Raw genomic sequence first — 13,493 nt, 5'->3', positions numbered from 1 at the left:
GGACAGCGGGCACGGGCTGAGCTGGTGGCTGCTGCGTGGGGACACAGCCCCGCGCCACCGGTGGCATTCCCAGGGGCTGGCAGCGATCTGAACCCCAAAAAACAGGATAAATGTTGGGCTTGGGTTTGGGGGAGCGATGCAGGCAGCGGGGAGTGTGGGAATTTCATCCCCCAGTGCAGCTGGGAGTTGGGGACAGGGGTAGAAGGGGATAAATGACATGGGGACAAGGACAAAAGTGGATAGGACAGGGATAAAGGGGTTAAATGGCATGGGGACAGGGGTAAGAGGGGTTAAATGGCATGGGGACAGGGACAAAAAGGGATAAATGGCATGGGGACAGGGACAAAAAGGGATAAATGGCATGGGGATGGGTAAAATGGGGATAAATGGCATGGGGACAGGGGTAAAAGGGGATAAATGACATGGGGACAAGGACAAAAGTGGATAGGACAGGGATAAAGGGGTTAAATGGCATGGGGACAGGGGTAAAAGGGAATAAACGACATAGGGATACGGACAAAATGGGTGAGATGTCATGGGGACATGGTTAAAAGGGATGAAATTACATCCCAGGGAAAAAGGGAACCCTTTCCCAGGAATCTGCTCCTGCTCAGGAGCCTGGCACGGGGAGGGAGCAGCAGGATGGGAATCCCAGATTTCCACCCCAGGATCTCAATTCCCAGCTTCTTTTCTCTTTAAACTCCCAACATGATCCCGAATTCCCACCCCTCACCCTCACACGCCCTGAGCACTCCCGGGCCATTCCCGGCAGGAAAAATCCATGGAATTCCCCAGGGCCTGGGCAGGGTGGGGATGCCATGGATACTGTCACCATGGAGCTGTTGCCATGGATGGGAGGAAAGGAAAGAGAAAAAGGAAAAAGGGAAGAAGAATAGAAAAGGAAAGAAAAAAGAAAAGTAAAAGGAAAAGAAAAAGGAAAGGGGAAAGGAAAGGAAAAAAAGGAAAGGGAGAAAGGAAAAGAAAAAGGAAAGGATAGGAAAAAAATAAAAGGAAAAAGGATAGGGGAAAGGAAAAAGGAAAGAGGAAAAGAAAAGGAAAAAAGAAAGGAAAGAGGAAAGGAAAAAGGAAAGAGGAAAAGAAAAAGGAAAGGAAAAAGGGAAAGGAAAAAGGAAAGTTGAAAAGGAAAGGAGAAATGAAAAAGGAAAAAAGAAAAGAAAGAGGAAAGGAAAAAAGAAAGGAGAAGAAAAAGGAAAAAGGAAAGTAAAGGGAATTGTGGATACCAGGGGGATCAGGAGCTCTCAGATCAATGTTTGGGTAGGTTCATAAATGATTCAAAACTCCCTAAAAACCCAAAGAGCGACCTAAAAATCCCAAGAGTGGCTTTCACCTCGTTTCACCTCCAAAAAGGCTGTGTGGCAGGAGACAAAGGTATGGAGGTGGAGCTAAAAATCCTGAAAATCCATCCCCTTTTCCTTGAAGGAGCAGTTTAATTTGAATTTCTGGAGCTGGCAGTGCCCTTGTCAGGCTGCTGATGGCTTTGGGAGGAGGAACTGGATGAGAAATGCTTCGGTTTTGTGCCAAATCTCCTTTTTTTTTATTTTGGGAAGAGCTCATCTCAGTGAGGCAGGCATTGGTTTCGCTCTTTCGAGCAGAAATCGGTCAGAAATAATGATAATAATAAAAATAATAATAGGAATTTCTAAAAATTAGGCATTCCTATTATTATTATTACTATTATTACTATTATTACTATTATTATTATTTCCTCACTCACTCAGTGGGGTTTGTTCCCTCCGAATTCCTCCTGGAAGGTTTTTTTTAGGAATTCTCCACCCAGTGGTCTTTATCCCCCTCTGAATAATAATAATAATCATCATCATCACAATAATAATAATAACAACAATAGGAATGTCTTATTTTTAGGAATTCCTCACTCACTCAGTGGGGTTTATTCCCTCTGAACTACTCCTGGAAGGTTTTTTTTAGGAATTCCTCACCCAGTGGGCTGGGATTTTTCCAACTTTGGTTGCAATGTTCAAGAACCAACCTTTAAAAACCTGATCCCACAAACCTGAGAAGCTCCCTGAGTGAAATTTGGATTTCAAACCCTTGGAGGTGGGAGGCTTGCCCACATTCCCAGGTGTGTGGTTAAAGAAATAAATCAAGTTTAAAGGTTAAATAAACTCAGACTCTCAGTGCTCTGCCAGGGAACACCCTGAGTTTTGCAGGGCTCTCTGCTGGGCTCTGCCCTCCCAAAAATCATTCCAGAACCACATTCCTGAGTCTGGGAATGCCTCCTGAAGTGGCTGATGTCGTGCAATCTTAAAAATCAGAGGGATTTTTGGTGGCCTTTGCAGCTGGGCTCTGACAGCTCCTCACTGTCACATCCGCCCAGTGACGTGGGAAGGAAGCAGATCCCAAAATCCTGGTGGATTTTGGTGGATTTATCCCTATCCAAGCCAAACCCCGGGTGTGGGGAGGAGCTTTTTGGTGTTCAGAGGCCAAAGGGCTGCTCTGTGTGTGTTTGAGGGCTGGTTCCTGAGGTTTGAAGGTCGTAATTCAGCATTTGAGGCAGCCTGGAAATGGGGTTTGGTGGAGTTTGTGCCTGCTGGGGCTGGATGGAGCAGTGGTTATCCTGGGTCAATTAGCACTGCTGTTAATTAACAGGGCAATGCCACTAAATGAATTTGCTGGGGGTGTCTTCCCAGCCCACCTGAATTTCTCTGTGGTGGGATCATCTCGATCTCTTCTCCCAGTGCTGGAATTCATTCCTGAGGGATTCAGCGCCGAGGTTCTGACATCCCAGGGGGAATAAAGAGTCCCTCAGCCCCTCGGATCCACACTCACCCTTTCCTGGCCTCCTGCCCAATTACCAAGCCACCAATTAACGATTCCCTGCTGCTAATTAATGATTCCTCCTTGCTGTTCTGTTGCAGGGCAACCATCGATGAGGTGGAAACAGATGTGGTGGAGATCGAGGCCAAGCTTGACAAGGTGAGCTCTGAGGGGGACTGGTGGAGTCCCTGCTCAGGAATGGGGTCCCTCCAAGTGTCCCCTAAAATCTGAGCCCATTTTCAGCTCTTAAATTGATGTTTAGGCTTGTCCTCAGGGCTCCTCTGAACTGGGACAGGAGCTCCAGGCAGGCTGTCCTGTCCTGGGCTGGGATTTTATCCCTGTCCCTGTCCTGGACTGGGATTTTCCTCCTGTCCCAGGGTTGTATTTCCCCCTGTCCCAGGCTGAGATTTTGTCCCTGTCCTATCCCAGGGTTAGATTTTCCCCCTATCCTTTCCTGGGGTGGAATTTTGCCCCTGTCCTTTCCCAGGTTGGGACTCTCCCCCTGTCCCTGTCCCAGGCTGGGATTTTGTCCCTGTCCCAGGCTGGGATTTTGTCCCTGTCCCAGGCTGGGATTTTGTCCCTGTCCCTGGCTGGGTCTCTCCCCATCCTGCCTGTGACAGTCCCAGCACAGCAGGAATGGGAAGGGCGCCTGTCCCTGAGCTCTGGGCTGGCTGTGGGACAAAGCCAGGCTGCTCCGAGCCCGGTGCTGAGCCCTTGTCCCCTTGTCCCCGTGTGTGTCCCCGTGTCCCTGTGTCCCCATGTCCTCATGTGTGTCCCTGTCCTCATGTCCCTGTGTGTATCTCTATGTCCCCATGTCTCCGTGTGTGTCCCATGTGTGTCCCCATGTGTGTCCCCTTGTCTCCATGTGTGTCTCCATGTGTGTCCCCATGTGTGTCCCCATGTCCCCATGTGTGTCCCCATGTCTCCGTGTGTGTCCCCATGTCCATGTCCCCATGTGTCCCCCTGTCCCCGTGTCCCCTGTGTCCCCATGTCCCTGTCCCCATGTCCCCATGTGTGTCCCCCTGTCTCCATGTCCCTGTCCCCGTGTCCCCGTGTGTGTCCCCCTGTCCCTGTGTCCGTGTCCCCCTGTCCCTGTCCCCGTGTCCCCGTGTGTGTCCTGTCCCTCAGCTGGTGAAGCTGTGCAGCGGCATGCTGGAGGCGGGCCGGGCCTACCTCAGCACCAACAAACATTTCGTCAGCGGCGTGCGGGACCTGGCGCAGCAGTGCCGCAAGGACCCCATGGTCTCGGTGAGCTGGGGAGGCTCCAATCCTGCTCGGGGGGCTGGGGAGGCTCAAATTCCTGCTCTGGGGGGGCTGGGGAAGCTCTGGGGGGCTAGGGATGCTCAAATTTCTGCTCTGGGGGCTGGGGAGGCTCAAATTCCTGCTCGGGGGGCTGGGGATGCTCTGGGGGGGCTGGGGATGCTCTGGGGGGCTAGGGATGCTCAAATTCCTGCTCTGGGGGGCTGGGGATGCTCTGGGGGGGCTGGGGATGCTCTGGGGGGGCTGGGGATGCTCTGGGGGCTGGCGGTGCTCAAATTCCTGCTCGGGAGGGCTGAGGATGCTCTGGGGGGCTAGGGATGCTCAAATTTCTGCTCTGGGGGGGCTGAGGATGCTGTGGGGGGCTGGGGGTGCTCAGATTCCTGCTCTGGGGGGCTGGGGATGCTCTGGGGGCTAGGGATGCTCAAATTTCTGCTCTGGGGGGGCTGAGGATGCTCTGGGGGGCTGGGAGTGCTCAGATTCCTGCTCTGGGGGGCTGGGGGTGCTCTGGGGGGCTGGGAATGCTCTGGGGGCTGGGGGTGCTCAAATTCCTGCTCTGGGGGGCTGGGGATGCTCTGGGGGTCTGGGAATGCTCAAATTCCTGCTCTGGGGGGTCTGGGGGTGCTCTGGGGGTCTGGGGGTGCTCAAATCCCTGCTCTGGGGGCTGGGGGCTGCTCAGGTTCCTGTTCCTGGCACACAGAGGGCTGGGGGATGGCTTAAACAGCCACTCAAAATGAGATTTGGTGTTTGGAGGGATGCAGAGAGAGTCTGATAACAGCAGGCTGGAAAGTCAGAGTGAGATCCACTCAAAATGAGATTTGGGAGGAAGATCAGAGATCCCTTTAAAATGAGATTTGGAGGAGGGATCAGAGTGAGATCCACTCAAAATGAGATTGGGAGTCTGGTAACACCAAGCTGGAAACTCAGAGATCCATTTAAAATGAGATTTGGAGTCTGGTAACTCCAGGTTGGAAAGTCAGAGATCCGTTTAAAATGAGATTTGTGTTTGAAGGGATGCAGGGTCTGATAGCAGCAGGCAGGAAGGTCAGTGTGGAATCCACTCAAAATGAGATTTGGAGGGAGATTAGAGATCCATTTAAAATGAGATTTGGAGGGGGGGTCAGAGTGAGATCCATTCTGAGATTATTTTATTTTTATTGTATTTTATTGCATAATGCTGCATTATATTGCATTGCATTGCATTTTATTGTATTATTGCATTGTATTGTATTTTATTGTATTTTTTTTTTTCAGGAGTGCCTGGATAAATTTGGGGACAGCCTGCAGGAAATGATCAATTATCACATGGTAATTATCACAAAATCTGATTCTGGTATTTCATGATGGAAAGGTTTTTTTACCCCAGGAAAAATTCCTCAGGGAAAGATTCCTCTCAGGACTGTGGAGTTTGGGAGTGGGGAAATCACTGGGAATGAAGAATTATTTATTAATTTTAGGATGGACACAGAAAAAAACAGGAATTTGGGATGGGATAGACATGGAAAACCAGGAATTCGGGATGGGATGGACACAGAAAAAATTGGGAATTAAGGATGGGATGGACTCAGAAAACCGGGAATTCGGGATTGAGCCCTCACAGCAGGGATGTGAGGGGAACTGCTCCTGGATGAGGAATTCGGAGGAATTCTGCACCTGGGAATACTGTAGCTGTGGGAAAAGCTGTTCTTTTTCAAAACAATTTATATTTTTCCCTTCTTCAAAATAATTGATTTTTCCCTTTTTTCAAAATAATTGATTTTTTCCCCTCCTTTTTCAAAACAATTGCTATTTTTCCCTCTCTTCTCTCTTGCAGATCCTGTTTGACCAGGCCCAGAGGTCGGTCCGGCAGCAGCTGCACAATTTTGTCAAAGAGTGAGTTTGGAGTGTCTAATTTGGCTTTTCCCTTTGATTTTCAGCTTCCTGAGCTTCCCATCCCACTGGATAAACCCATTCCAAAATTCAGATCCTGCAGGGCTGAACCTCCAAGATAAACCCGTCCCAAAATAATAGTAATAAAATAAAAGCAAAATTAATATAATAATAACAACAATAATAATAATAATAATAATAATAATAATAATAATAATAATAATAGTAGTAGTAGTAGTAGTAGTAGTAGTAGTAATAAACCAGTAATAAAATCAAATCCATCTTTCCCAACTCTCTAAAGAATGACTTGATTGAAGCTGGGATGGACACGCTGGGCTGAGCTGGGATCCTGTTGGCACCCACAGTTTATTGTCACCTTCTAACCCTGATTTCCCCCAAATTCTCCCCAATTTCTCCCAAATTCTCTCCATTTCTGGTGCCCAGCGACATGAGGAAGTTCAAGGAGACCAAGAAGCAGTTCGACAGGGTGTGGGAGGACGTGGAGATCTCGCTGGTGAAGAACAATCACAAACCCAAAAATAACCACAAAATAAACCCAGAAAATAACCATAAAATAAACCCAGAAAATTACCATAAAATAAACCTAAAATAACCATAAAATAACCCCCAACTGAATAATAAAAATAAAATAAAAAACATTATTCCCAACTCTCTAAAGACTTGACTGTAGCTGGGATGGGCGCGCTGGGCTGAACCAGGATCCTGCTGGCACCCACAGTTTATTGTCACCTTCTAACCCTGATTTTCCCCAAATTCTCCCCAATTTCTCCCAAATTCTCTCAATTTCTGGTGCCCAGCGACATGAGGAAGTTCAAGGAGACCAAGAAGCAGTTCAACAGGGTGTGGGAGGACGTGGAGATCTCGCTGGTGAAGAACAATCACAAACCCAAAAATAACCACAAAATAAACCCAGAAAATAACAATAAAATAAACCCAGAAAATAACCATAAAATAAACCTAAAATAACCATAAAATAACCCCCAAATTAATCATAAAAATAAAACAAAAACCATTATTCCCAACTCTCTAAAGACTTGACTGTAGCTGGGATGGGCGCGCTGGGCTGAACCAGGATCCTGCTGGCACCCACAGTTTATTGTCACCTTCTAACCCTGATTTCTCCCAATTTTTCCCCAAATTCTCCCCATGTCTGGTGGCCAGCGACGTGAGGAAGTTCAAGGAGACCAAGAAGCAGTTCGACAGGGTGCGGGAGGACATGGAGATCTCGCTGGTGAAGAACGCGCAGGCGCCGCGGCACAAACCCCACGAGGTGGAGGAGGCCACGGGCACCCTGAGCATCACCAGGAAATGCTTCAGGCACCTGGCCCTGGACTACGTGCTGCAGGTGGCTGCATTCTGCCCCCCCAATGCCTCAGTTTTTATCTTTTTTAGTTTTTCACGTTCTCTGCGTTTTAGTGGCTGGGTGTGGGCTCCGTAGGAGGGGAAATTATCCCGCTCAAATTCAGGCTTTGCCTGATTTTCCTGACTTTTTTCCGTTTTTTAAATTTAAATTTAAATGCTGCGTGAAGGTCTCTTCGCACAAAAGGGATGCTGGATTTGATTTGGTTTATTATTTTTTTGGTTTAGAGATGGGGCAGCTGAGAGGTGTTTGAAAAACTTTTATTTTTAGTCTCACGTGAAGGCTGAGACAATACAGATGTTATAATTCACACCACCACAGTCAGAATCCAATTATTTCCTAATTACAATACACTAGAAGTGATTTTTTCCTTATCAATTTTAATTTTACCATCTTATAGATGCTTTAAAGTCAATTATCTAAAATAATACCCTGGAAAAGCAGGAATTGCATCACGGGGAGATGTGGCTGCACGGCTGTGAGAGTGTGAGGCCTGGCAGCTTTTTATATTTGTTATTTATATAACAAATATTAAAAAATTTTGTTATTTATAACACCCTTTTCTGACCCAGAGATGGGACAGCTGAGAGGTGTTTGAAAAACTTTTATTTTATTTTCAGTCTCATGTGAAGGGTGAGATGTTATAATTCATGCCACCACAATCAAAAATTAACTATTTCCTATTCACAATCCACTAAAAGTAATTTTTTTCCTTATCAATTTTAATTTTACCATCTTGTAGATGCTTTAAAATCAATTATCTAAAATCACCCTTGGATTTTTTCCCCCCCCCAGATCAACGTGCTGCAGGCCAAGAAGAAATTCGAGATCCTGGATGCGGTAAGAAAAGAGCCCTAGGTGCTCCTCAGGGAGAAAATCCAATTTTTGGGGGGATTTTCAGGGTGTTGCTTTCCCCTCTTTGTGCCCACAACAAAGTGGAAGAGGGAAAAATTGCTTTGGAAAGGCAAAAAAGGAAGAATTAAGAAAGAAAAATGAAATAAGGTAAAAATAATTTTTTTGGGGTGGGAAAAGGGATAAATTACTTTAGGAAAGTAAAAAAATAAGAGGTTTAAACTATTTTTCATGGGGAAAAAGAATAAAATATTACGGACCATATGGAATTTATGGAATATTATTGAATTTTTGAAATATTACAGAATTCATGGAATAAAGATGGAAAAATTCCATCTTTAATATTTTTAATATTCAATTCAATTCCAAACGTGCAAGCCCAGAACTGTGAGGACTCCAGCTGTGCTTTCTCTCCCCAGATGTTGTCCTTCATGCACGCCCAGTTCACCTTCTTCCAGCAGGGCTCCAGCCTCCTGCAGGAGCTCGAGCCCTACATGAAGAAACTGGCCAGCGAGGTGAGGCTGCACCCCAAACAGCTTCGGGGGGTCCCCAGTTCCTGCCGGGGGCTGGGGCAGCGCCCAGATGGGCCATTTTGCCCCTTTTTGTCCTTTTTTTGTCCTTTTCTGCCTCTTTTTGCCCCTTTTTTTGCTCTTTCTTGCCTCCTTTTTCCCTTTTTTTTCCCCTCCTTTTTGCCCTTTCCCCCTCTTTTTCTTCTCCTTTTCCCCCTCCTGAGTGGCTGCCCACCCAGACTTGGCATTTTACCCCTTTTTGTCCTTTTTTTTCCCCCTTTTTCCCTTCTTTTTCTCTCCTTTCCCCCTTCTTTTCCCCTTCTTTCCCCCCCTTTCTTGCCTCCTTTTTGCCCTTTCCTCCTCCTTTTTCTCCTCCTTTTCCCCCTCCTGAGTTTGTGCCCACCCAGATGTGGCATTTCCCCCCACCACTTTTTCCCTTCTTTTCCCCTCCGTTTCCCCTTCTTTTCCCCTCATTTTTCCCTTCTTTTTTCTGCTTTTTTCCCCTCATTTTTCCCTCTTTTCCCTTATTTTTCCCCTCTTTCCTCCCTCCTTTTCCCCCTCCAGATGTGGCATTTCCCCCCATTTTTGCCCATTTTTGCCTTTTTCTTGCCTCCTTTTCCCCTCCTTTCCCCCCTCCTTTTTGCTCCTTTTTGCCCCTTTTTTCCCCTTTTCCACTCCTTTTTTCCCCATTTTTGCCTCTTTTCCCGCCCCTTTTCCCCTTGTTGTTCTTTTGGGGTGGGGGCTGTCGGTGTTTATTTTGGGGTGGGGTCTGTCAGTCTGTCTGTCACTATTATGGGGTGGGGTCTGTCTGTCTGTCAGTCTGTCAGTGTTATTTTGGGGTGGGGTCTGTCAGTCAGTGTTTTGGGGTGGGTATTTTGGAGTGGGGTCTGTCCGTCTGTCAGTGTTATTTTGGGATCTGTCCGTCTGTCCATGTTTATTTTGGGGTCTGTCTGTCAGTCCATCTGTCAGTCTGTCAGTATTTTGGGGTCCGTCTGTCTGTCAGTATTATGGGGAGGGGTCTGTCAATCAGTCTGTCAGTATTCTGGGATCTGTCTGTCCGTCTCTCTGTATTTTGGGGTGGGGTCTGTCTGTCAGTCTGTCAGTATTTCGGGGTCTGTCTGTCTGTGTTTCAGGGTGGTGTCAGTCAGTCCATCAGTCAGTCTGTCAGTATTTTGGTGTCTGTCTGTCTGTGTTTATTTTGGGGTCTGTCCATCTGTCAGTCTGTCAGTATTTTGGGGTCTGTCCGTCAATCAGTCTGTCAGTATTTTGGGGTGGTGTCTGTCAGTCTGTCAGTATTTTGGGGTCTGTCTGTGTTTATTTTGGGATCTGTCCATCAGTCAGTCTGTCAGTATTTCAGGGTCTGTCTGTCAGTCAGTCTGTCAGTATTTCGGGGTCTGTCTGTCAATCAGTCTGTCAGTATTTCGGGGTCTGTCTGTGTTTATTTTGGGGTCTGTCTGTCAGTCAGTCTGTCAGTATTTCGGGGTCTGTCTGTCAGTCAGTCTGTCAGTATTTTGGGGTCTGTCTGTGTTTATTTTGGGGTCTGTCTGTCAGTCTGTCAGTATTTTTGGTGGTGTCTGTCAGTCAGTCTGTCAGTATTTTTGGTGGTGTCTGTCAGTCTGTCAGTATTTTGGGTTCTGTCTGTGTTTATTTTGCGGTCTGTCCGTCAGTCAGTCTGTCAGTATTTCGGGGTCTGTCTGTCAATCAGTCTGTCAGCATTCTGGGGTCTGTCTGTCTGTCTGTCCGCCCATCCCGACCCCGTTCCCGTTCCCGTTCCCAGCTGGACCAGCTGGTGATCGCGTCGGCCGTGGAGAAGCGGGAGATGGAGCACAAGCACGCGCTGATCCAGCAGCGGGTGAGCCCGGCAGCAGCGCCCGCTGTTCCTGCTTCTCCTGAGAAATTCCAGGTTTTCCAGGAAATCTCAGATTTTCCTGACTTCGCTGGAAATTCTGGGGTTTCCTGATTTTCCTGAAAAATTCCTGATTTTCCTGGAAATTCCGGGGTTTTCCTGGAAATTCCGGATCTTCCTGACTTTCCTAGAAATCCAGGATTTTCCTGACTTTCTTGAAAAATTCAGGATTTTCCTGGAAATTCCTGAATTCCCTGACTTTTCTGGGAATTACGGATTTTCCTGACGGTGCTGGAAATTCAGGATTTTTCTGACATTCCTGGATGTCCCCAAGAGCCTCATGGCTCTTGGGTAGCTCCAACTACTTGTTATTATTAATATTATTAAAAATAGAATTTTATTATATTATTATTATTATAGTTTATAGTTTATGTTATTATTACTATTATATTATATTATTATTTATTATTACTATATATTATTATTATTAATTTATTGAGACTACAATTTCAGAATAGATTTTAAACAGACTTTAAAATTATTTATTATTATTTATTATATTTATACATATTTAATATTATTTAAAAGATTTAAATTCATTTAAATTTCAACAGAATAAATTCTGGTTTATTCTCAGAATAGACCCTGAGGTATCTCAGGGCTTTCCACCCTTGGCAATGATTCCTGACCAGAAGGTTGGGAATAGATAATGAATTACTATTATTATTATTATTATTATTATTATTATTATTATTATTATTATTAAGAGTAAAATAATTTATTTTTCTTTGCTTCCTCTTCTCCCCGTGGCCCTGCAGACCCTGCTGCAGGTGAGTGCCCACCTGCATCCGCTTCCTGCTGTGTTCGGCCAGGTTCAGCCACCTAAGACAAGGAGGAATAAAGAAAAAAGGGCTGAGACCCAAAATCCCCAAAACCCCAAAAGGGAGGAGGAGGAGTCAAGGAAAAAAGGGCTGAGACCCCAAAACCCCAAATCCCTGAATCCCCAAATCTCCAAAAGGGAGGAGGAGTAAAGGAAAAAGATCTGAGACCCCAAATCCCTGAAACCCTGAACCCCCAAAACCCCAATCCCTGAATCCCCAAAACCCCAAATCCCCGAATCCCCAAAACCCCAGTCCCTGAATCCCCAAATCCCTGAATCCCCAAATCCCTAAATTGTTTCCTGGCAGCCCCGGGATGCTGCTCCATGAGCAGGGACAGGACCAGAGCTGCTCCTTCCCTCCCTCCCTCCTGCCCGAAATGAAGAAAGCATCTCCACCCCGATCCCAGAAATCCTGTCAGAGACAGAAATCCTGCCCCAAAACTTTGGGATTTTGGCAGATTTGTCCTTTTTTCTTGTTCTGTTAATCCATCTCCGCCCTGATCTCAGAAATCCTGCCCCAAAACTTTGGGATTTTGGCAGATTTGTCCTTTTTTCTTGTTCTGTTAATCCATCTCCGCCCTGATCTCAGAAATCCTGCCCCAAAACTTTGGGATTTTGGCAGATTTGTCCCTTTTGGATATTTTATTAATCCATCTCCACTCTGATCCCAGTGCTCCTGCCAGTCTGAGTCCCTTTCCCTTCTCCAGGATTTCTCCTACGACGACCCCAAGATGGAATTCAACGTGGATGCCCCCAACGGGGTGGTGATGGAAGGTTACCTCTTCAAGAGAGCCAGCAACGCCTTCAAAACCTGGAACAGGTGAGGAATAATTCCAGTTCCACCTGATTTAGGCTGAGCCTCTGCCCCACTTCCCTCCCTGAGCGAGATCTCAGGATTTGCAGCTGAGAAGTTCAAAGATGGATCATTAAAATAATTAAAATAAATTATAAACTATTAAAACAACCAAAAAAAAAATCAATCAATACGTTGAATAAATAAATTAAATAGATAAATAAAATAAAATATGAAAATCATTAAAATGAGGTCGGTTTGAGAGGTTTTTTTGTTTTTTGGAATTTTAGTGCTTTATTACAATGAAATCATGACCAGGATCCTTCCCTGCTTATTCTGGAGGGAACATCAGCCTCTTCCCTGCTTTTCCTGACCTCTGAATAACACCAGCCTCAACAGCTCCAAGGTTTTTTCCCTGCCCTCAGATCCCAGGTTTTTGCCCAAAAATCCCAGTCCCAGGTGGGCAGCAGCCTCCACACAGCTCCATCCTTGTCTTTATTCCCAGTTTTTCCCCCTCCCATTTTTTTCCCTCATTTTTCCCCCCTGGTTTTTTCCCTTACATTTCCCCCCCATTTTTTCCTCCCACCTTTTTTCCCCCCATTTTCCCCTCCCACCTTTCCCCCTCCATTTTTCCACCCATTTTTCCCTCCCATTTTCCCCCCTCCTTTTTCCCCCAGCTCCTGGATGTCCATTCCCACCTGGCTCCACCAGGCAGCCTGGGGCACGAGGAATGGCACCAAAATTCCCTGGAATTCCCTTCCCCTGGGAAGCTTCAAAGAGAAGGAATTCTTACCCAACCCCTTCAAAAAACTCTTTATTCCAAACCTTTTTGGAAAGGGAACACCCCAATTTTATGGCATTAATTAATTTTCTTATTAATTAATATTTTTTTCCATGCAAACACAGGCAGTTTCTGTGCGTGAACACTCTGTTGAAACAATTAATGTATTTATTTTATTTATTTAATTTATTTTGTCCAAATCCTAATGAAAAGTTCAATTTTTAATGGGGCAGTGCTGATGTCTGTCCGTGTGTCTGTCCCCCCTCAGGAGGTGGTTTTCCATCCAGAACAGCCAGCTGGTCTACCAGAAGAAGCTAAAGGTCAGTGAGGCTGCCCCAGCTGACAGCAGGCGATTAATTTTTTAATTAATTAATTAATTAGTTATTAATTGCTTTGGCTGGGGAATCCTGCAGCGAGCGGGGTGGCAGGGGCAGGGGAGGGAGAGCAAGGCCATGAGTTGGAATAAGACAGCAAAGATTTATTACATAATTATTTATTAAGTATTTTTTACTAAATAATTATTTATTAC

General features: G+C 46.0%; 1 protein-coding gene across 1 annotated transcript in view; it reads left to right on the top strand.

Annotated features, from left to right (window-relative positions):
* Positions 1 to 13,493, top strand: part of ACAP3 (ArfGAP with coiled-coil, ankyrin repeat and PH domains 3) — a 45,480-nt gene that overhangs the window by 17,706 nt on the left and 14,281 nt on the right. The window contains exons 2-12 of the mRNA XM_077788102.1: positions 2,898 to 2,955; positions 3,925 to 4,044; positions 5,308 to 5,361; positions 5,867 to 5,925; positions 7,105 to 7,288; positions 8,099 to 8,143; positions 8,575 to 8,670; positions 10,442 to 10,516; positions 11,329 to 11,340; positions 12,098 to 12,210; positions 13,233 to 13,284. Coding sequence (XP_077644228.1) covers positions 2,898 to 2,955; positions 3,925 to 4,044; positions 5,308 to 5,361; positions 5,867 to 5,925; positions 7,105 to 7,288; positions 8,099 to 8,143; positions 8,575 to 8,670; positions 10,442 to 10,516; positions 11,329 to 11,340; positions 12,098 to 12,210; positions 13,233 to 13,284 — 868 coding nt within the window. The remainder of the gene's footprint in view (positions 1 to 2,897; positions 2,956 to 3,924; positions 4,045 to 5,307; positions 5,362 to 5,866; positions 5,926 to 7,104; positions 7,289 to 8,098; positions 8,144 to 8,574; positions 8,671 to 10,441; positions 10,517 to 11,328; positions 11,341 to 12,097; positions 12,211 to 13,232; positions 13,285 to 13,493) is intronic.

Source organism: Lonchura striata, chromosome 24 (assembly GCF_046129695.1).
Source record: "Lonchura striata isolate bLonStr1 chromosome 24, bLonStr1.mat, whole genome shotgun sequence".
In the NCBI taxonomy this organism is placed as follows: Eukaryota; Metazoa; Chordata; class Aves; order Passeriformes; family Estrildidae; genus Lonchura; species Lonchura striata.
The sequence above is the reverse complement of the archived record's forward strand: the minus strand, read 5'-3'. Positions and strand labels throughout refer to the sequence as shown.